This window comes from Meles meles, chromosome 4 (genome assembly GCF_922984935.1).
Source record: "Meles meles chromosome 4, mMelMel3.1 paternal haplotype, whole genome shotgun sequence".
Classification (NCBI taxonomy): Eukaryota; Metazoa; Chordata; class Mammalia; order Carnivora; family Mustelidae; genus Meles; species Meles meles.
In genome coordinates, this window is record NC_060069.1 from 5535169 (window position 1) to 5559035 (window position 23867).

The 23867-nt window shown below is 39.2% G+C and overlaps 1 protein-coding gene across 4 annotated transcripts in view; it reads right to left on the reverse strand.

The window, feature by feature from the left end:
- Positions 1-23867, reverse strand: part of PPP2R3A (protein phosphatase 2 regulatory subunit B''alpha) — a 199151-nt gene that overhangs the window by 77124 nt on the left and 98160 nt on the right. For all 4 annotated transcript variants that reach the window (XM_046001661.1, XM_046001660.1, XM_046001663.1 and 1 more), the window contains one exon: positions 22043-22145. In XM_046001661.1, the coding sequence (XP_045857617.1) occupies positions 22043-22145 (103 nt within the window). The remainder of the gene's footprint in view (positions 1-22042; positions 22146-23867) is intronic.

Here is a 23867-nt window from a genome sequence, read left to right on the forward strand (position 1 = left end):
GATGAACTGATCCGTTTATCTTTACCTAGCAATATTATATGCTTTGAAAACCACTCTGTCTGATATTAAAATAGTCATCCAGCTTTCTTTTCTTTTTGCAGAAAAAAATGCCATATAACATAAAATTAATCCAACAATTTCTGAGTATATAGTGCAATATTGTCAACAACTTGTACATTGTTGTGCAACAGATCCCTCCCACCCCAATCCCAAATGATCAAAATCCATACCCACCGAACAACAACTTCCCACACACTCTCCCCCAGCCTCTGGCAACTACTTCTCTTTTTCCTAGGAGTTTGACTACTTCAGATACCCCAGATAAGTGCAATAGTACAGTAACAGTCTTTTTGTGACTGGCTTAATTCACTTAGTATAATGTTCTCAAATTTTATCCATGCTGTTGAATAAAATAGAATTTCCTTTTGTCTTAAAGGCAGAACAATATTCCATTATATGTATATACCACATTCTCTTTATCCATCCATCTACTGATGGACATTTAGGTTGCTTTTAATTCTTGGCTATTGTGAATAATGCTCAATGAACATGGAATACAAATAGCCCTTTGAGATGGTTTTCCATTCTTTTTTTTTTTTTTAAAGATTTTATTTATTTATTTGACAGATATCACAAATAGGCAGAGAGGCAAGCAGAGAGAAGAGAGGAGGAAGCAGGCTCCCCACGGAGGAGAGAGCCCAACGCGGGGCTTGATCCCAGGACCTTGGGATCACGACCCGAGCCGAAGGCAGAGGCTTTAACCCACTGAGCCACCCAGGCGCCCCATGGTTTTCCATTCTTCTAGGTATCTACCCCACAGTGGTACTGTTAGGTCATATGGTAGCTCTATTTTAAATTTTTTGAGGAACTTCCATACTATTTTCAATAGAAGTTACACCCTTTTACCTTCCCATCATCTGTGCACAGATGTTCCAATTTCTCCATATCCTCACCAATGCTTTTTTTTTTTTTAAACATTCTAACAGGTATGAGGTGATATTTCACTGTGATTTGATCTGCATTCCCCTGTTTGTTATTTTTTAAAACTGATATTGAACATCTCTTCATATGCTTGTTAGACATTTCAACTTCTTTGGAGAAATGTCTTTTTATCTGCCCATTTAAATATCTGGTTATTTTTTTACTGCTGCTCTTATTGAGTTGTAGGAGTTCTTTATATATTCTATATATTAACACATTATCAGATATGTTTGCAAGTATTTTTTCCCCCATTCTATAGACCACCTTTTACTACACTCTGCCCTTTGCTGTCCAGAAGTTTTAAAGTTTGATATAGTCCCATTTGCATAGTTTTTCTTTTGTTGCCTATGCTTTTTTGTCATATCCATTGGCAAACCCAAGGGTCATGAAGGTTTCCCTCTCTGTTTTCTTCTAGGAGCTTTATAGTTTCAGGTCTTAGGTTTAGGTCTTTAAACTCCTTTGAATTCATTTTTGTATGTGGTGTGAGATAAGAATCTAACTTCTCTCTTTTACATGTGGATATCCAATTATCCCAATACCATTTATTGAAGAGATCATCCTTTCCCTACTGTGTTGGGAATGGATGCAAATCATCTGAGTATACATGCAAGAATTTGTAGCTTTGTAATATATTTTGAAGTTAGGATGTGTGAAGCTTCCAGCTTTGTTCTCCTTTCTCAGGGTTGTTTTGGCTATTCCAGATCCTTTGAAATTCCACATGAATTTTAGAATTGTTTTTTATATTTATGCAAAAAATGCCATTGGTATTTTTAAACTTTACTGGGGAATAAGCAATACACAAAAATTGTACATATTTAATATATACAGGTTGAAGAGTTTGGACATATGTGTATACCCAAGAAAACATTACTACAATTAAGGTAATAACATATTCACCACCTCCAAGTTTCCTTGTACTTTTTTTTCTTTTGTCTGTTTGTTTTGGTAGAATACTTAACATGAGATCTATCCTCTTGACAAATTTTAAGCTGCACAATATAGCACTGTTAACTTTATGCACTATGTTGTACAACAGATGTCTAGAATTTATTTCCCTTTCATAATTAAAACTATATCCATTGAACAACATCTTCATGATTCAACTTACATGAGGTATCCAAAATAGACTCACAGAAGCAGAGAATAGAATAGGGTTGCCAGGAGATGGGGGAAGAGGACCATTTGGATTTTGATAGAACTTGAACTGCATCTATACAGACTATTCTGGGTTGAATGGGCATTTAACAATGTTAAGTCTTTCAGTCCATGAACACAGTAAGTCTTCCCATTTATTTGTAAGAGCTTTCTTTTGATTAGTGTTAGCATGCTATATCTTTTTTTTTTTTAAAGATTTTATTTATTTGACAAACAGATCACAAGTAGGCAGAGAGGCAGACAGAGAGGGGGAAGCAGGCTCCCCGCTGAGCAGAGAGCCCGAAGTGGGGCTCGATCCCAGGACCCTGAGATCATGACCTGAGTTGAAGGCAGAGGCTCAACCCACTGAGCCACCCAGGTGCCCAGGCATGCTATATCTCTTTTTCTTCTTTTACTTTTAATCTATTTGTGTCTTTATAATTAAAGCACATTTCTTTCAGGCAACATATACTTGGGTCTTACTTTTTTGTCTCATCTTTGCCTTTTGAGAGAATTCACATCACTTACATTTAATGTGTTATTGATATGGTTAAGTTTAGGCCTATCATCTTGTTTGTCCCATCCATTCTTTTTTTTAAAAAAAAAATTTTATTTATTTATTTGACAGAGAGAGACACACAGAGAGAGAGGGAACACAAGCAGGGGGAGGGGCAGAAGGAGCAGAAGACTCCCTGCTGAGCGGGGAGCCTGGTGTGGGGCTTGATTCCGGGACTCTGGGAGCATGACCTGAGCCGAAGGCAGACTCTTAACAACTGAGCCACCCAGGTGCCGCTGTCTCATTCATTCTTTGTTCCCCTTTTTTCCTTCCTTTCCTGCCTCCTTTTGATTCACTGAGTATTATTTATAACTTCTATTTTATTTAAACTTTTTTTTGGTTTTTAGCTCTGTTATTTCAGCGATTGTGTCAGAGAGTAGAGGTACATCTTTAACGTACTACAATCTATTTTCAAGTGGTATTATACCACTTCATGGATAATATGTGAACCACACAATTGTATACTTCCATTTTTCTTCTCCTGGACTTTATGCTATTGTCAAATTGTACGTAGGCATATGTTATAATCACTATAAAACACTGGTAGTTTTGTTTAAATCGTTATCCTTTAAAGAGATATGAATAATAAGAAATCATATACATTTATCCATTTAGTTACCATTTCTGGAGATTTTCTTTCCTTTATGTAAATCTGTATTTCCATCTGGCATTATTTTCTTCCCTAACTGAACAACTTCCCCCCAACCCAAATACATTTCTTATACTGCATTTCTGATGGTGATGAATTCTTTCAGCTTTGCTATGTCCAAAAAAATCTTTAACTCACCTCCATTTTAGAAAGATATTTTCACTGGGTATGATGCTCTAAGTTGATAGCTATTTTCTTTGAGTACTTTTAAGATGTTGCTCCAATGTTTCTGACTTGGACTGTTTCCAACATGAAATCTACTTTTATCTTCACCTTTGTTCCACTTTATGAAATGTGACGATTTTCTTTGGCTGCTATTCAAATATTCTCTTTATTACTGGTTTTGAACTACTTTATTGTGATGTGACTTGGTATATAGTTTTCTTTGTGTTTCTTGTGTTGGGTTTCTTGATCATCTTTGGTTTGAGCTTATAGTTTTTAACAAATATAGAAAATCTGGGGCTATTATATCTTCAAATAATTTTTCTGTTCCCCTGCAATGCAATTCCAGTACTAACTATCCAGAATCGGTACTGATTTCACAGGTTAGGGGCACAGCCCTTTACAAGACTTCTCTCACCATTAACTTGGGTTCCTACACCATCCACACTTCTGGCCAACTGACTATACAGTTGGGGGTTTCCACTACCCCCTTAGGTTTAACAATTTGCCTAAGTGACCCAAAGAAATGAGGCAAGTGCTACATTATGGTTACTATGCTATTATAAAGGATACAAGTTAGGACCAGCTAAACAAGAGATGCAGAGGGAAAACTCTGAGAAGGTCTGAGACACAGAGCTTCTAGTCTCAGGGCATGGCACCCTCCCAGCCCATCACTGAGCTTCAGTGTCCAGAGTTTTTATTGGGTTTCATTAGGTAGGCATGCTTGATTAAATCATTGTCCATATGACTGAACTCCATTTCTAGGCTCTATCCCCAGGTTGATATCACCTGGCTGAAAGACCTAACTTCTAATCACATAGTTGGCCTTTTTGGCACAGCAAGTCCTCATTCTGAAACTATATAGGGACCCACCATTAATGAGTCACCTCATTACTAAAAATTCGAGCATGGTCCCAGGAGCCCACTGTGAAAAACAAAGATGTTCTTATCTTTTGGGAAGTTCTAAGCTCTATCCTAGGAACTTGGGACAAAGACCTGACAAATTCTTTATTTGAAATCCCCCCACCTCTCCCATGTATAAGTATGTTAGTTTGCTTGAAGTTATGTCCCACAGCTCAGGGATGCTCTTTTCATTTTTCTTCCTTTCTTTGTGTCTCCATTTCTCATTTTGGATAGTTTCTAGTCTACGCTTCAAATTCACTAATCATTTCACTTGCAATGTTTAATCTGCTGTTAATCCAATCTGGTGTATTTTGCACCCCAGACACCTTAGTTTTCATCTCTACAAGTTCAGTTTTGGTTTTTTAAAATATGTATCTTCCATATCTTAACTTTTTGGGTAGATGGAATTCAGTTATGATAGGTGTTTTAATGTACTTGTTTAATTCCAACAGCTGGTCGGTTTCAACTGATTTTTTTTTTCCGCATTACCTGTTGTATTTCTCTGCTTCTTTGCATGCCTGATGGCATCAACCATTACAAATTTCACCTGGATGAATGCCGGATATTTTTATTCTTATAAATATTCCCAAACTTTGTTCTGGAATGCTGTTAAGTCACTTTAAAATCCTTTTATCCTTGTAGGTCTTGCTTTCTAAATTGGTTAGGCAGGACCTAGCAATGCTTAATTTAGGGTTAATAATTCTCCATTAATGAAGCAAGACTCCCAAGAGTACTCTACCCAAAGGCCTGTATATTATGAGGTTTCCAGTCTGACTGGTAGAGACCAATACTATCCCTGGCCCTGTGTGACTGCTCCCTCTAATCATGGATAGCACTTTCTTTAGCTTTAGTTACTTTCCCCACATACATCTTCTGATCAGTATTCTACTGAATACTTGTGGAGGAGTTCTAAAGATGTCTGGAGCTTTCTTGCTTGTGCTCTGCCCTGCCCCTAGCCACCCTGATTCTCTAGCTCTCACCTCTGTCTCCTAAAATCAGGGAATCTGATGGACTCTGCCTGGAGTCCCGCTTCCCAGACTGTGGCTTGGAAACTCTCTCAAGGCAGTAAGTTGAAACAACCATAAGGCTTAACCTTGTTTGCTTCTGTCTGTCAGCAATCACTATCTTGTTGCTAGATATCCAGTATCTTGAAAACCACTGTTTTGTATTTCTTGCCTGACTTTTTTAACGGAAGCATGGCTGACACACACTATTATATTATATATTAGTTTCAGGTGTGCAGCAGTGATTCAACATTTATATACATTACAAATGATCACAGTAACCGGAAGTTAGTATCTCTTAATCCCCTTCACCTATTTTGCCAATCTTCCAAACCACCACCCCTCTGGCAACCACCAGTTTGTTCACTATGTGTGTTTGTTTTGTTTTTTAGATTCCACATATAAGTGAAATGATACATTATTTGTTTTTCTTTGTCTGACATTTCACTCTCTAGGTCCATATGTGTTGTTGCAAATGGCAAGATTCCATTCCTTTTTATGGCTGAGTAATACTCAATACTCATATATATCACATATATATGTGATATATACTGTTTTCCATGATGGCTGCGCCAATTTACACTTACCAATTCACCACCAATAGTGCCCAGGGTTCTGTTTTCTCCATATCCTTGTCAATACTTGCTATTTCTTACAGGTGTGAGATGATATTATGGTTTTGATTTGCATTTTCCTATTTAATGATGTTAAGCATCTTTTCATGTGTCTGTTGGTATGTTTTCTTCAGAAAAATGTCTATTCAGGTTCTCTGCCCATTTTTTTAAAGATTTTATTTATTTATTTATTTAAGAGAGAGACAGAAGGCATGAGAGAGAGAACATGAGTGGGGTGAGGGGCAGAGGGAGAAGCCAACTCCCTGATGAGCAGAGAGCCTGATGTGGGGCTCGATCCCTGGACTCTAGGATCATGACCTAAGCCAAAGGCAGGCTTAACCAACTGAGTCACCCGTGCCCCCACATTTTTTAATTAATTAATTTATTTGACAAAGAAAGTGAGAGAGCACAAGGAGGGGGAGCAGCAACGGGAGAGAGAAGCAGGCTTCCCGCTGAGTAGGGAACCTGATGTGGGACTCGATCCCGGGACACTGAGATCATGACCTGAGCCAAAGGCAACTGCTTAACTGACTGAGCCACCCAGGTACCCACCCCTCATTTTTTAAAAATGGGTGTTGAGTTGTAGGAGTTCTTTATATATTTTTAACATTAGCCTTCTATTGGACATATCATTTGTGTATATCTTCTTCTATAAAGTAGGTTGCTTTTTCATTTTGTTGATGGTTTTTCTCACAGTGTAAACCTTTTTAGTTTGATATAGTCCCAACTGTTTTTGCATTTGTTGCCCCTGCTTGAAGAGACAGATCCAAAAAAATATTGCTATGATTTATGTCTAAGCGTTTACTGCTTATGTTTTCTTTTAGGAGTTTTATAGTCTCATGACTTACATTTAGGTTTTTAAACCATTTGGGGTTTATTTTTATAGATGGTATAAGATAATAGTCTAATTTCATTCTTTTGCATATAGCAAAACTTCTTAATTTCATTGGTTTTCTTCTATTTTTTTATCTCTATTTCACTTATTTCCACTCTTATCTTTATTATTTCTTCCTTCTACTAACTTTGCTTTTTGTTCTTTTTTCTAGCTTCTTTAGGTGCAAGGTTAGAATGTTTATTTTTCTTGTTTCTTAGGACAGGACTTTATCATAAACTTACATCTTAGAATGGCTTTTGCCCTGTCCAACAGATTTCTGAATGCTGTGTTTCCATTTTCATTTGTCTCAAGGTATTTTTAAACTTCCTCTTTGATTTCCTCATTGGCTCATTGTTGTTTAGTAGGGCATTGTTTAGCCTTCATGTGTTTGTGTTTTTTAAGTCTATATGTGTCTTTAGGTCTGAAGTAAGTCTACTGTGGACTGCATACAGATGGGTCTTATAATTTTTTCTTGTAGTTGATTTCTAGTTTCATACCATTGTGGTTGGAAAAAATGCTTGATATGATTTCAGTCTTTCTAAATTTACCGAGACTTGTTTTGTAGCCTAACATGATCTATCCTGAAGAATGTTCCATGTGCACTTGAAAAGAATATGTACTCTGCTGTCTTCTAATGGAATGTTCTGTGTCTGTCTGTTAAGTCCATCTGGTCTAATGTGTTGTTTAAGGTCACTGCTTGCTTCCTGATTTTCTATCTGCATGATCTATCTATTGATGTAAGTGGGGTATTAAAATCCCCTACTATCTTTCAGAGAAACTGGAGCAAGAAAGGAAGATGGCGGTGGAGTAGGAGCATGCTAGGCTTGTCTCATCCCATGAACACAACTAGATAACTACTAAATCATCCTAAACACCCCAGAAATTGACCTGAGGACTGGCAGAACAGACTCCACAACTAAAAGGAGAGAAGAGGCCACATCGAAGATGGTAGGAAGCGCAGAGACATAGCTTAGGGGAGAAGCAGATTGCAGGTGCTGCAGAGGGAAGGGAGCCATGGTTGCAGAGAAGGGTGAGAGAGAGAGGAGTAAAAAGAGTAAAAGGAGAGAGAGGAGTGAGAGAGAGAGAGAACAGAAGGAAAATGTTTCCTCAAACTCACTGGCTTAGAAGATCAGAGGGGCTAAATTCTGTGAGTTCTTACAACAGTGGGAGTCAAACCGTGGAGTTTTAAAGGCCAGAAGGCTTGGCTGGGATAGAGGCCAATAGAGAATGTGTTACTCCTATGACAAGGCAGGCAAACAACCTGGGGGTTGACAGCACGGAAACAGTGATCTGAAGAATACCTGGGCCACACATTGGGGAGATGATTCACTCTTCCCACACCATGTACCCAAGAGGCAGTATTCACAGAGACAACTCTTCAGGAACAAAGGACCTGGCTGGTACCATTTTCCTTCCCTGCCCCTCAGCGTAACACATAGCCACCTGTGGGAAGCAGGAAAGTGCTAATACTGGCTGCCTAATTTGTTTACACCAAGCCTCACTCCCCTTTGCTCTGGTGGGACTGCCCCCTTGGTCAACCTGCCTCAGTTCAGCCCAGCGCTGCAATACACCCCCTCCCCCGCCCCCCCCCCGCCCCAAGAAGAATGCTGTCCACACATCTGATCAGAGAGTTCTACAGAGCCTCAGTTCTGGTGGAGTTGGTGTCAGGTCTCATTGCAAAAGCAGACCAGAGAACACCTAGTTAAAACTCACCACATTCAGGCCAGGGAGCAAACCCTGCCCACAGAAGGCAAAGAGAACCTCTGCAGGTGACTGGCCTGAAGGATAGAGCAGCCAAAACACAACAACAGAGCAAACACAGCACATGCTGGAGATACTCCCTGAAGTGCCAGGCCCTAGGCATTACATGACCTCTTCTTCATAAGGCCATTACTTTTGGGAGCAAGAGATATAAATGGCCTCTGATGTTGATCTTAGCTCTAGCCTTGATCTCAGGGTCGTGAGTTCAAGCTTCATGTGGAGCTTCCTAAAAAATAAGTCTTAAAAGTAGTAAAACAAAAGAAGTCCTTAACTTACCAGAGAAAATCCATAAAGTTCACTGGAGATTTCTCGACAGAAGCTTGGCAAGCCAGAAGAGAATAGCATGATATACTCAAGGTGCTGAATAGGAAAAATCTGCATCCAAGAATACTCTATTCAGCAAAGCTATCATTCTGGATAGATGGAGAGATAAAGAGTTTCCCAGACAAACAAAAACAAAAGGAGTTTGTGACCATTAAACCAGCTCTGTAAGAAATATTAGAGGGAACCCTTTGAGAGGGGAAGAAAGACCAAAAGTGACAAAGACTAGAAAGGAACAGAGAAAACCTCCAGAAACACTGTCTTTACAAGTAATACAATGGCGCTAAATTCTTACCTATCAATTACTCTGAATGTAAATGGACTAAATGCAACAATCAAAAGACATAGGGTGTTAGAATGGATAAAAAAAACAAGACCCGGGGCGCCTGGGTGGCTCAGTGGGTTAAAGCCTCTGCCTTCGGCTCAGGTCATGGTCTCAGGGTCCTGGGATCGAGCCCCGCATCGGGCTCTCTGCTCCGCGGGGAACCTGCCTCCTTCTCTCTCTCTGCCTGCCTCTCTGTCTAGTTGTGATTTCTCTCTGTCAAATAAGTAAAATATTAAAAAAAAAAAAAAACAAACAAAAAAAAAACAAGACCCATCATATGCTGCCTGCAAAGAGACTCATTTTAGACTAAAACACCTCCAGATTGAAAATGAGGGGATGGAGAAACTTTTATCATGCAAATGGAAATCAAAAGAAAACTGGAGCAGCCATATTTACATCATACAAACTGGATTTTAAACCAAAGACTGTAACAAGAGATAAAGAAAGGCACTACATTATAATAAAGGGTGAAAAACAAGATCTAACAAATGTAAATGTTTATGCTCCCAACTTGGGAGCAACCATATATATAAGTCAGTTAATAACAAACATAAAAGGAACTCATTGTTAATAATAGAATAATAGTAGGGGACTTTAATACACCACTTATGTCAATGGACAGATCAACTAAGCAGAAAATTAACAAAGAAACAAGGCTTTGAATGACACACTGGAAAAGATGGACTTAACAGATATATTCAGAACATTCCATCCTAGTGCAGCAGAATACACATTCTTTTCAAGGGCAAATAGGACATTCTCCAGAACAGATCACATACTAGGTTACAAATCAGGCATCAGCACGTACAAAAAGACTGAGATCATACCATGCATATTTCCCAATCACATTGCTATGAAACTTGAAGTTAATCAAAAGAAAAAATTTGGAAAGACCACAAACACACAGAAATTAAAGAACATCTTACTAAAGAATGAATGGGTCAACTAGGAAATTAAAAAAGAAATAAAAAAATACATGAAACAAATGAAAATGAAAACATGAAGTCCAAAACCCTTGGGGTGCAGCAAAAGGGGTAATAAGAGGGAAGTATATAGCAATACAGGCCTACCTCAAGAAGGAACAAAAATCTCAAACACACAACCTAACCCTATACCTAAAGAGATTAGAAAAAGAACAACAAATGAAACTTAAAGTTAGCAGAGGAAGGGAAAAATAAAGATTAGAGCAGAAATAAATGATATAGAAACAAACAAACAAAAAGCTCAACAGAACAGATTAGTGAAACCAGGAGCTGGTTCTTTGAAAAAGTTGATAAAATTGATAACCCCCTTCCCTTATATAGACTTATCAAAAAGAAAAATAGAAAGGACCAAAATAAATAAAATCACCAATAAGAGAGGAGAGATAACAACCAACACCACAGAAATACAATTATAAGACAATAATATGAAAAACTGTATGCCAACAAATTGCGTAATCTGGAAGACATGGATAAATTTCTAGAAACATACGAACTACCAAAACTGAAACAGGAAGAAAAAGAATACTTGAACAGACTGATAACCAGCAAAGAAATGGAATCAGTAATAAAAAATCTCTAAGTCCAGGGCCAGATGGCTTCACAGGTGAATTCTACCAGAAATTTAAAAAGAGTTAATAATACCTATTCTTCTCAAACAATTAAAAAAAAAAAAAAAAGATAAACTCGAAATGGATAAAAGACCGCAACGTGAGACAGGAATCCATCAGAATCACAGAGGAGAACACAGGTAATAGTAACCTCTTCGATATCAGCCACAGCAACTTCTTTCAAGATATGTCTCCAAAGGCAAAGGAAACAAAAGCAAAAATGAACTTTTGGGACATCAAGATCAAAAGCTTCTGCACAGCAAAGGAAACAGTCAACAAAACAAAGAGGCAACCCATGGAATGGGAGAAGATATTTGCAAATGACAGTACAGACAAAAGGTTGATATCCAGGATCTATAAAGAACTCCTCAAACTCAACACAAACAAAACAGATAATCATATCAAAAAATGGGCAGAAGATATGAACAGACACTTCTCCAATGAGGACATACAAATGGCTATCAGACACATGAAAAAACATTCATCATCACTAGCCACCAGGGAGATTCAAATTAAAACCACATTGAGATACCACCTGACACCAGTTAGAATGGCCAAAATTAGCAAGACAGGAAACAACGTGTGTTGGAGAGGATGTGGAGAAAGGGGAACCCTCTTACACTGTTAGTGGGAATGCCAGTTGGTGCAGCCACTTTGGAGAACAGTGTGGAGATTCCTCAAGAAATTAAAAATAGAGCTTCCCTATGACCCTGCAATTGCACTACTGGGTATTTACCCCAAGGATACAGACGTAGTGAAAAGAAGGGCCATCTGTACCCCCATGTTTATAGCAGCAATGGCCACGGTCGCCAAACTGTGGGAAGAACCAAGATGCCCTTCAACGGACGAATGGATAAGGAAGATGTGGTCCATATACACTATGGAGTATTATGCCTCCATTAGAAAGGATGAATACCCAACTTTTTTATCAGCATGGAAGGGACTGGAAGAGATTATGATGAGTGAAATAAGTCAAGCAGAGAGAGTCAATTATCATATGGTTTCACTTATTTGTGGAGCATAAGAAATAACATGGAGGACATGGGGAGATGGAGAAGAGAAGGGAGTTGAGGGAAATTGGAAGGGGAGATGAACCATGAGAGACTATGGACTCTGAAAAACAATCTGAGTGTTTTGAAGGAGCGGGGGGTGGGAGGTTGGGTGAGCCAGGTGGTGGGTATTATGGAGGGCACGTATTGCATGGAGCACTGGGTGTGGTGCATAAACAATGAATTCTGTTATGCTGAAAAGAAATAAAAAAAAAAAAAAAGAAATGGAAGGAAAACTTCCAAACTCATTCTACAAGGTCAGCGTTACCCTGATTCTAAAACCAGACAAAGACCCCACTAAAAAAGAGAACAGTATCCCTGATGAACACAGATGCAAAATTTCTCACCAAAATATTACCCAATGGATTATTTACCAGGACCAAACTGGATTTATTCCAGGGTTGCAAGGGTGATTCAATATTTACAAATCAATCAACATGATACACCACATTAATAAAAGAAAGGAGAAGAACAATATGATCCTCTCAATAAATGTAGAAAAGCATTTGACAAAGTACAGCATCTATTCTTGATTAAAAACCTTCAACCAATAGGGACAGAGGGAACATACATCAACATAACAAAGACCATGTATGAAAAACCCACAGCTAGTATCATCTTCAATGGGGAAAAACTGAGAGCTTTTCCTTTATAGTCAGGAATAAGAAAGGATGTCTAATCTTATCACTGTTATTTAACACAGTACTAAAAGTCCTAGCCATAGCAATCAGACAACAAAAAGAAGTAAAAGGCATCCAAACTGGCAAGGAAGAAGTCAAACTTCCACTATTTGTAGATGACATGATACTCTATGAGGAAAACCCAAAAGACTCCACCAAAAAATGGCTAGAATGGATACATGAATTCAGTAAAGCTGCAGGATACAAAATCAACACACAGAGATGTGTTGCATTTCTATGTACTGCCAATAATGAAGCAACAAAAAGAGAAATAAAAAAACCAATCCCATTTATAATTGTACCAAAAACCTAAGATACCTATGAATAAACCTAACTAAAGAGGTAAAAGATCTGTACCCTGGAAACTATAAAACACTGATGAAAGAAATTGAAGAGGACACAAAGAAATGGACAGATGTTCCATGCTCATGGACTGCCAGAGCAAATATTGTTAAAATGTCTATACTACCCAAAGCAATCTACACATTTAATGCAATCTGTATCAAAATACCACCAGAATTTTCCACAAAGCTAGAAACAAACAATCCTAAAATTTGTATGAAACCACAAAAGACCCCCAATAGCTAAAGCAATCTAACAAGAAAAGCAAAGCTGGAGGCATCATAATTTCAGACTTCAAGTCATATGACAAAGCTGTAGTATGGTACTGGCACAAAAACAGGCACATAGATCAGTGGAACAGAACAGAATATCCAGAAATGAACCCCAACTATATGGCCAATTAATCTTTGACAAAGCAGGAAAGGATATCTAAATGGAAGAAACCGTCTCTTCAACAAATGGTGTTGGGAAAACTGGACAGCAACATGCAGAAGAATGAAACTGGACCACTTTCTTACTCCATACACATACATAAGTTAAAAATGGATGAAAGGCCTAAATGTGAGACAGGAAACCATCAAAATCCTAGAGAAGGACACAGGCAGTAACCTCTCTGACATAAGCTGTAACAACTTATTATTATTTTTTTAATTTTTAATTATTTGACAGACAGAGATCACAAGTAGGCAGAGAGGCAGGCAGGCAGAGAGAGAGGAGGAAGCAGGCTCCCCGCTGAGCAGAGAGCGCAATGCGGAGCTTGATCCCAGGACCCTGAGATCATGACCTGAGCCGAAGGAAGAGGCTTTAACCCACTGAGCCACCCAGGCGCCCTGAAAGGTTTTATTTATTTATTTGACAGAGAGAGAGATCACAAGTAGGCAGAGGCAGGCAGAGAGGGGGGGAAGCAGGCTCCCTGCTGAGCAGAGAGCCCGACGTTAGGCTCCATCCCAGGACCCTGAGATCATGACCTGAGCCGAAGGAAGAGGCTTAACCCACTGAGCCACCCAGGCAGCCCCCCGCAACTTCTTCTTATGTACGTCTCCTGAGGCAACGGAAACAAAAGCGAAAATGAACTACTGGGACTTCATAAGATTAAAAGCTTCTGCACAGGGGTGCCTGGGTGGCTCAGTGGGTTAAAGCCTCTGCTGGGATCATAACCCAGGTTATGATCCCAGCATCCTGGGATCGAGCCCCGCATTGGGTTCTCTTAACCAACTAACCCACTCAGGCACCCCTACTTACTGCCATTCTGTTAACTGTTTTCTGGCTTTTTTTTTTTTTTTTTTTTTTTTGTAATTCTTTGTTCTTCTTGTCTTGCTATCTTCCCTTGTCACTGAATGACTTTCAAGTTTATGGTCTTAAGTCCTAACACATTCTAAAAGCACTACATTTTAGTCTACCCACCTCCCATGTTTTAAATGTATTTGATGTTGTATTTTACAACTTTTTATTTTGTGTATCCCTTAACTAATCATTGTGTATATAGTTGATTTTACTACTTGTCTTTTAACCTTCACACTAGCTTCATAAGTGGTTGAGCCGCTACCTTTGCTATATGTTTCCTTTTACCAATGAGATTTTTTCTTTCATAATTTTCTTCTACTTATGGCCTTCTCCCCCCACCCCCCAGCTCCCACTTCAAGAGGTTTTTTGAGTAATTCTTGTAAGGCTGGTTTAATAGTGATAAACTTCTTTAACTTTTACTTGTCTGGGAAACTTTATCTCTCCTTCAATTCTGAAATATCCTTGCTAGGTAAAGTACTCTTGGTTGTGTTCTTTTTTTTTTCTTTTCTTTTCTTGTAGCACTTAAAATATACCGTGTCACTCACTTCTGGCCTGCAAAATTCTTGCAGAAAAATCAGCTCATAGTGTTATGGGTGTTCCTTTGTAGGTAACTAGCAGCTTTTCCTTTGCTGCTTTTAAGATTCTCTTTATCTCTAATTTTTGACATTTTAATTATTATGTGACTTGTGTGGACCTCATCTCTGTGGTTTCTGGATCCAGATGTCTGTTTTCTCGCCCAGGTTAAAGCAGCATTCAGTTATTATTTCTTCAACTATGTTTTCTGCTACTTTCTCCTTCTTATCCTTCTAGGACCCCTCTAATGCAAATGCTGGTATGCCTGATGTTATCTAAGAGGTCCCTTAAGCTATGCTCATTTACATTTTTCATTCTGCTGTTTAGCTTGAATGATTTCCACTACCCTGTTTTGCAGATGATCCATCTATTCTTCTGCTTCCTCTAAGGCTGCTGATTCCCTCTCGTCTGTTTTTCATTTATTGTTCTTCAGCTGATTGGGTCTTTTTAACATTTTCTATCTCCTGTTGAAGGAAGGTTTCACTGTGTTCATTCATTCTTCTCTATAGTTCAGTAAGCATTTTTATGACCATTATTTTGAACTCCCTATTAGATTGTTCTGGTTCTTTTTCTGAGGTTGTTTTCTGTCTTGTTCTTTCATTCTTATCTCCTCATTTTGTCTGACTCTATTTGTTTCTATGTTTTAGGTAAATCAGCCACATCTGGTCACGAAGGAGTGGCCTTATGTAGAAAGCATCCTGTGGGGCCCAGAAGTGAAATCTCCCCTAATCACAGAACCAGGCTCTCCAGGGGGGACTTACGTTCCCTCCTTTTGTGGCTGGGTCACCACTGCTGTGGGCCCCTATATAGGAGTCGTTTTTGGAGAGTACGTGTCCAGGTTTAAGGCTACCCATTAGGTGTGGTGTAGTAGAAACTACTTTGGAGGTGGGCAGTAGGCCTAGCCTAGGGTGCCTACTGGGTGTGGCACAGTGGGAACCATTTTGGAGGGGCCCTCCTGGGGCAGGTTTGCAAGGCAACACTGGAATGGGGTGAGTGGTGCTAGCAAGGATGATGGAGAGTGTCAGGACTGGCACCTACTACACTGGGCCAGCTAGGCAGGAGGGCAAGAAGAATGGATCCTACCAGTGCTTCCATTCCCGGAGAAAGTTCCTACTTTCTTATTGGTCCAACGTCATGTCCCTTGGGCATTCAAGGGGGAAATGAAGTTAACTGGACTTTTTTTCTTTCTCTCCATCAATGGTAATCATGCCATATTTCAGTTTGCTTCAAGCTTAGATCATGACATTTTTTTTTTAAAGATTTTATTTATTTATTTGACAAACAGAGATTGCAAGTAGGCAGAGAGGCAGGCAGAGAGAAAGGAGGAAGCAGGCTCCCTGCTGAGCAGAGAGCCCCATGTAGGGCTCCATCCCAGGACCCTGGGATCCTGACCTGAGCCGAAGGCAGAGGCTTTAATCCATTGAGCCACCCAGGTGCCCCTACATCGTGACTGATTTACAGGTTTATTTTTTTCAATTTTCTTGGAGTTTTGAATTGCTTTTTTAAAACTTGTTTATATAGAGAATGTTGTTGCTACAAGCATACCTTCCAGTTTGTCTGTTTCCAAATATGATAGTACTGCATGGAATAGTTTCATCCCTCCCTGTTCCCCTTTATGGAGAACTTGTTCCCAGAGAAACCCACTGCCTTTTCTATTCCGGACTGGCTGCTCTTCTGTTGCCATTTGAGGTCTTCCCTTCACTGATTCTCTGGACTGAATCCCCTGTTCAATGGATTTTATGTATTCCCCTTTCTTCATTTACTTAATTTTGGGGGAATATTTATTTATTTTAGAGAGCAAGAAGGAGAGATGGAGAGAGCAGGCACACGTGCATGCATGTGTGGGGAAGGGGCAGAGGAAGACAGGAGAAAGAATCCCAAGCAGACTCCATGCTGAGCATTGAGTCTGATTTGGGGCTCAATCCCATAACCCTGAGATCATGACATGAGCCTAAACCAAGAGTCAGGCATTAGCCTACTGTGCCATCAAGGTGCCCCTCGGTTTACTTAATTTGATACAGTATCTATTCAAGTAATCCTTTAGAAAATAGGGAGATAAACTTTCTGAGCCTTTAAATGCCTTTAGTCTAATCTCATATCGACTGATAGCTTGGCAGAATACTAGAAATCTGATTTCAAATCCGTAACTCCTAGAGTTACTAATGAGAATCTAATACCACCCCAATTTTTGTTCTTATTAAAGGGACCTGGTTTTTCCTCTCTGGAAGCTTTTAGTATCTTGTTTTCATCAACATTTTTCTAAAATTTTTTGATGACATGTTTATGTATGTTTCTTTCTTTTACTCATTGTACTTGGCTTTTTTCAATCCAAAGACCTGTATTCTATATTATTTCTTTAATTCTGTGGGCAGGACTGGAGGGAGCAGGAGAGTCTGGTGTGGCAGTGTCAAATTCTATTTTTTTTTTTTTAAAGATTTTATTTATTTATTTGGGAGAGAGAGTGAGTGTATGAGCAGGGAGCCTGATGTAGGGCTTGATCCAAGGACCCCAAGGTCATGACCTGAGCTAAAGGTAGATCCTTAACCGACTGAGCCACCCAGGCACCCCTCAAATTATATTTTTGACTATATGCTGGTTACACAGGCATGTTCCCAAGGAAGGAAACAGGGATCCCAAAGAATCCTACCAGGTTCTAGTTCTTTGTACCCATCTTATCCTCCCAGTCTCTTGAATTCTCCCCATTCTGTATTATTTCTGTGATGATTTCCTTCTCTCCCTCCTTTCTTCTCTAGACTCGTCAGTTGTTGAAATTCTTGAATTAGTTCTCTCTGTCTCCTCCTTCCCTCCTTCTCCCTCTCTTTGGCTTTCTCTCCCTTCCTGTGAGATATCCTAAACTTTAGTTTCCAGGACTTATGATGAAATTTCAGATTTTGGTACTTACATTTAAAAAAAGTTTTTTAAAGTAGGCTCCATATTAGGTGTGGAGCTCACTGTGGTGCTTAAACTCACAACCCTGGAGATCAAGAGTAGGACGCTGAACCGACTGAGCCACCCAGGACCCTACATTTTACAATTCTAACAGTTCTTCCTGGTATTAGCTTTCTGTTTTCATATGTTCTTATTTTATATAATCTATCCGAATATAGTAATTATTATTTACAAAGACTTAATTTTTTAGAACAATTTTTAAAGAAAAATTGGCAAGACCGTATAGAGCTCCTAATACCCTACATTACATTAGCATCTGTTATAGTTAATAAATAAATATTGACACATTATTATTACTATTATGACAGACCATACTTTATTAACTTAGTTTTTGCCCAATATCTTTTTTCTGTTCCAGGATCCTACCCAGGACCTCACGTTCCATTTAGCTGTTATATCTCCTTAGGTTCTTTTTGGCTATACCAATTTTGCAAACTTTCCTTTTTTCTGATAGTTCTGAGGACTACTAGTCAGGTACTATCTAGGATATTTCTCTACTGGAATTTGTCTTAGCATGCTTTATTGTTTGTTACTTTGTTTAGGCTTGTGAGTAAATGCCAGTATGCACTTTACTTTTGGGAACTCAGTAGGAAGTCAACTGTTTCCATTGTTTTATATACCAAACTTCAAAGAATCCTCATTTCTAATACTTCCCATTAGAACTGCCAACCCTGACTTTGCAGCTGCTCTGGGATCCTGCTAAGAGAATAGAGAAGAGTATCTCATTTCTCTACTGTAGTCCATATAGAGCCCCTCATTCTGGGCTGTGGTTTCCTTAGCCTGTTTCTACTTTCTAGCTTTAAGAAATTGGAAATCGCTTGACATTATTTTTTTCCATTCTTCTCAACCATTCCATTCATGTGTTAATTCCCTTTAAATTTCTATATTTTCACTTTAGAGGAGTTTGGTACAGAATAGGAGGAGAATATATCTATTCAGTCTGTCAGCTTTTACTTGACAACTCCATGAATCTACTTGTTTAAGAAAAATAAAATTCCTCTTACATAAAGGAAGTATAAATGTTTACTAACTCATAATTATAGTTTTGGTATTGTTTGTAATTCTTTTGATATGGATTTAATTTATATTCCTGTCCGTGATTTTATTAAAGCTTCTAATAAAACTCAGGCAGTCAGGAGTAGGGTCCCCAAAGGAAAAATAATTTACCCATATGAACCTTTCCTGAAGGGACTATGTCATGGGCAGGTGAAGGGAAAACACAAGGGAATAGTGAGGCACCAAGAACAAGCAACAGAAGGATACCCTTACGATCTCTAGAGACAGAGGGACAAGTCAGGGAATAGCATTATGGGAGTGAGGTAGGCACTCAGACTATGGAGACGAGGTCATCCCTCAGAAGCTGTAGTATACAGATATAGTTGCTGTGCTGAAGTGGACTAGGGAAAAAATGCCCACTTCAGGCAGTACAATCCACTGGCCAGACCCAGCCAGAAGCTAGCCAGGGATGACCCAAAAGATGCAGTTTGTAGGAGTCAGAGCAGGGCCAGAATGGATTGAGGGGTAAAGGTAAAGGGTGGATAGAGAACTGTTATTAAAATCTAATGTTTTCAAACAGACATTTCTCCAAAGAGACATACAGATGGCCAAGAGACACATGAAAAGATGCTCAACATCATTAATCATCAGGGAAATGCTAGTAAAACCTAAGTGAGATATGGTCTCACACCTGTCAGAATGGCTAAAATAAAGAAGATAAGCAATAACAAATGTTGGTGAGGATGCAGAGAAAAGGGGACCTTCATGCACTGTCAGGAATGCAAACTGGTGCAGCCGCTCTGGGAAACAGCATGGAGGTTCCTCCAAAAGTTAAAAACAGAACTATCATAGGATCCAGTAATCCCATATATTATAACTGCTCGTTATTTACCCAGAGAAAACAAAAACACTAATTCAAAAAGGTATATGCAGCATGACTTACAATAGCCAAATTATGGAAGCAGCTCCAGTGTCCATAAATAGATGAATGGATTAAAAAGGAGATGGTATATATAAACAATGGAATATTATTCAGCCATAAAAAGAATGAATCCTCCCATTGGAACTACATGGAAAGACTAGAGGGTATACTGCTAAGTGAAATAAGTCAGTCATAGAAAGACAAATAACATGATTTCACTCACGTGGAATTTAAAAAAAAGATTTATTTATTTATTTTAAGAGAGAGAGAGAGAGAGAGAGAGAGCGAGCACGCACGTACTAGACCAATGGGGTGGGCGATGCAGAGGGAGAGTGAGATTCCCAAACAGATTCTGTGTTGATTGTGGAGCCCAAGTCAGGGCCCGATCCCAAAACCCAAGATCATGACCCAAGCAGAAACTAAGAGTTGGACACTTAACCAACTTTCCCACCCAGGTGCCCCTCATATGTGGAATTTAAGAAACAAAACAAATGAACAAAGAAAAAAAAGAGACAAATAAAAGAGACAACTACAGAGAATAAACTGGTGTTTGCCAGAGGGGAGGTAGGTCGGGGAGAGGTGAAACAGATAGAGAGACTTAAGTTTACACTTACTGTGATGGGCACTGAGTATACAATTGCTGAATCACTATATTGTACACCTGAAACTATTATAACACTGTATTATGGAATTTAACTGGAATTAAAGTGAAAAAAAATTAAAAATCACGCAGCTTACAACAACAAAAACCTAGTGTTTTAGAAAGAGCTCAAATACTGAATATTTGTGATTTGACAAAACATAAGTAGCAACAGATAATGTTGGGTATTATTATGTATAATGATCCTAATTAAATGTAAAAGACTTAACTAAGTGTCCTCATTCTCCTGAGTACTTTTTAAAGGGAACAATAACATGTAGCGTATGAATCTAAGATAATCAGGGCCATCATGCAAGTTAAGACAAGCTGGAAGACTATGAATGTAAAATAAATAATAAACATGGAAATTTGTTATTACAATTAAAAATCTATGTCAGGGGCGCCTGGGTGGCTCAGTGGGTTAAGCTTCTGCCTTCAGCTCAGGTCATGATCTCAGGGTCCTGGGATCGAGCCCCACATCGGGCTCTCTGCTTAGCAGGGAGCCTGCTTCCTCCTCTCTCTCTCTGCCTGCTTCTCTGCCTAGTTGTGATCTCTCTCTCTGTCAAATAAATAAATAAAATCTTTAAAAAAAAAAATCTATGGGGGCGCCTGGGTGGCTCAGTGGATTAAGCCGCTGCCTTCGGCTCAGGTCATGATCTCAGGGTCCTGGGATCGAGCCCCACATCGGGCTCTCTGCTCCGCGGGGAGCCTGCTTCCTCCTCTCTCTCTGCCTGCCTCTCTGCCTACTTGTGACCTCTCTCTCTGTCAAATAAATAAATAAAATCTTAAAAAAATAAAATAAAATAAAATAAAAAAAAAATCTATGTCATATTGTATTAGACACAGAATAGTGGTAACCATTGGGTGGCAGTGACTGGGAGGGAACATGAAGAGCTTTGGGGGTACTGGTAAGATTTGTTTCTTCATCTGGGTGCTAGTTACACAGATGTGTTCACATTGTGAAAACTCACTGATTGCTGGGTACACTTATGATTTGTGTTTTTGTGTGCATGTTATATTTCAACAAGAAAATTACGAAAAAAATGATGGTAGCATTGAATACAACTAAAACAAAACCCAAACCAAAAAACTATTGTCAATGTATTTTTCTGTCTCTCTTTAGGCGTCCTCACTAATAAGTCAACAAGGATCTACTAGAATAGCTAAAACAATGATGAGCATTCACCAGACATGAAAGGCAAACCTTAGCTTCAAGGAATTTGTGAGCTTCTTAGGAAAACCAAATATTTAGACATGAAATTAAGAATATTAACAAGTAACATAGTAGGCTATGAAGAATGCTACAGCAAAAACAGATCCAGTACTGGCATGTAACTGATTCTTATTGGAAGGCCTAGAAATAAATACTCCTTCTGATGGAGATAGGTCATCTGGGCCAGGCAGACCAAACTTCTGGTTTCAGAAGGTGTTTCCGTGTTTGCAGTGGCTGGGTAAGGGGGAGGCTAAGTAGTGCCCCCCTTCTGCTTCAGCGGGACTCGCCCTGTTTTATCAGTTTAAAACTATGATTTCTGTATTAATTTTCATTAAACAAAATGATTTTGTTCCTAAAGCCGACCTTGAAAATGACTATGCTAGAAATCTGATTTATCTATCTGATTTATCTATACAGAAATCTGTATATCTTGATTGACGTATTTTACAGTGGAAAAAATTTTAAAAACCTCTGAAACTCTAAAAATAAAACCCATTTTTAGAAGGAAATGAAAATTACCTGAAGTAAAGGGATAAAATCCTCCTGTTCTAGAGAGTTGGAGCTGGGCTTTGCTAGAAGACAGATAAACTTGGAGGCATCATCATGATGGTCATTCAGCAACCTATAAAAGAGACAATCGCTTAGGAAGGCGGCTACTGTGAAAACGTATACAATATCAACAGTTGATAATTTTAGCCTCAACTGAAGGCCATTTAGATCCAGAATCAGGTTTTCTCTTTTCAATGATTTTTTAGAAAGGGAATTTTTCCGTGCTCTTGATTTTGTCAAAGGGACACCTCCGTAAAAACTCAACAAAATGGCTTATTATTTTTGTAAAATGCTTCTGGGGCAGATACCACAGAGTTAACTGAACTCAGGTAAAAATACACTTGAGGGAGAATGCCTACTCAGGTTTGGCACAGGACATCTAGACCCAGAACTCCAGAGCTATCCACCAGCTAGCCAGGAGAGAATCCATCAGCTGGAGTACTATGAACCACATAAAGCAAAAATGTCTGTTTGCCCAGGTTGGCAGCCATATTCAGGGCCAACCAGATAGGGGGCTTTTGAAATTAGATTTTGAAGGACCAGGCTGAAAAAAAGGAATGAATGCCCTTTTAAGTCTTTTAGCTTAAGAATTCCTCATGTCCAGCTAATTACTGGACATTTCCACTTAGTAACTATACTCTGATAAAGTCAAAATAGCAATTGCTTCTCGGCCTTTTGGCTAACATCAAGTGTAGCAAAGTCAAAATATCGAAACCAAAAATTTTTTGAATTTTTTAATAAACATATAATGTATTGTTAGCCCCAGGGGTACAGGTCTATGAATCGCCAGGTTTACACACTTCACAGCACTCACCATAGCACATACCCTCCCCAATGTCCATAACCCACCCTCTTCCTACCTCCCACCCCCCGCCAGCAAACGTCAGTTTGTTTTGTGAGATTCCGAGTCTCTTATGGTCGAAACCAAATTTAAAATCTTCCTTTCAAAGTCAGTCTTTTTCATGAACATGGATTTTTGTTAAAGGTGGTATCATTCTGAGTTATTTGGGTTTGAAATTTTGAGTCATTTTAAACGTATTTCTCTTCCCTTTTTTCTCCACATCCCATTAGTCTCCACATTTTCTGGATTTTCTTCTTTACTCATGTACTGAATGCTAGTTGTGTGCGCATACTTTGTCTGGAGCGTACAGTCTAGCGAGAGTGCTACGCTAACAAGATGATACTACTGTGTTGGGGCGCCTGGGTGGCTCCGTGGATGGAGCCACTGCCTTCGGCTCAGGTCATGATCTCAGGGTCCTGGGATCAAGCCCCGCATTGGGCTCTCTGCTCCGCAGGGAGCCTGCTTCCTCCTGCCTCTCTGCCTACTTGTGATCTCTCTGTCAAATAAATAAATAAAATCTTAAAAAAAAAAGATGATACTACTGTGTGACAGCCATGACCGAAATAATAAGCATGGGTGTCACTGAAGGCCACAGGAGGTCAGTGAGATTCCCAAAAAGGGGAAGCAGGAAAGACGGGTGCTGTGGGCCAAGAGGGTTGCATGGACAAATCCTTGGTGTGAGAGTGCATGGAATATTTTGGTACTTACAAATGCGGGGATGGTAAGAGAAGGGGACGTGAGCATGTAGGATTGGATACCGGAGGTCCTTTTATGTTAGGTCAGGGAGCCTGGACTTTAGCCTACTCCACAGAAAAATTTTAACTTGGACAGTGACAAGACCAGATGTGCTTTTCAGAAATATCAAGCAAGACTCCAACCAACCTGAGCACAGATAGTGGCAGGGGGAGATGAAGAGAAAGGGGGCAAATCTGGTTGAAATGGAAAGGACATGGT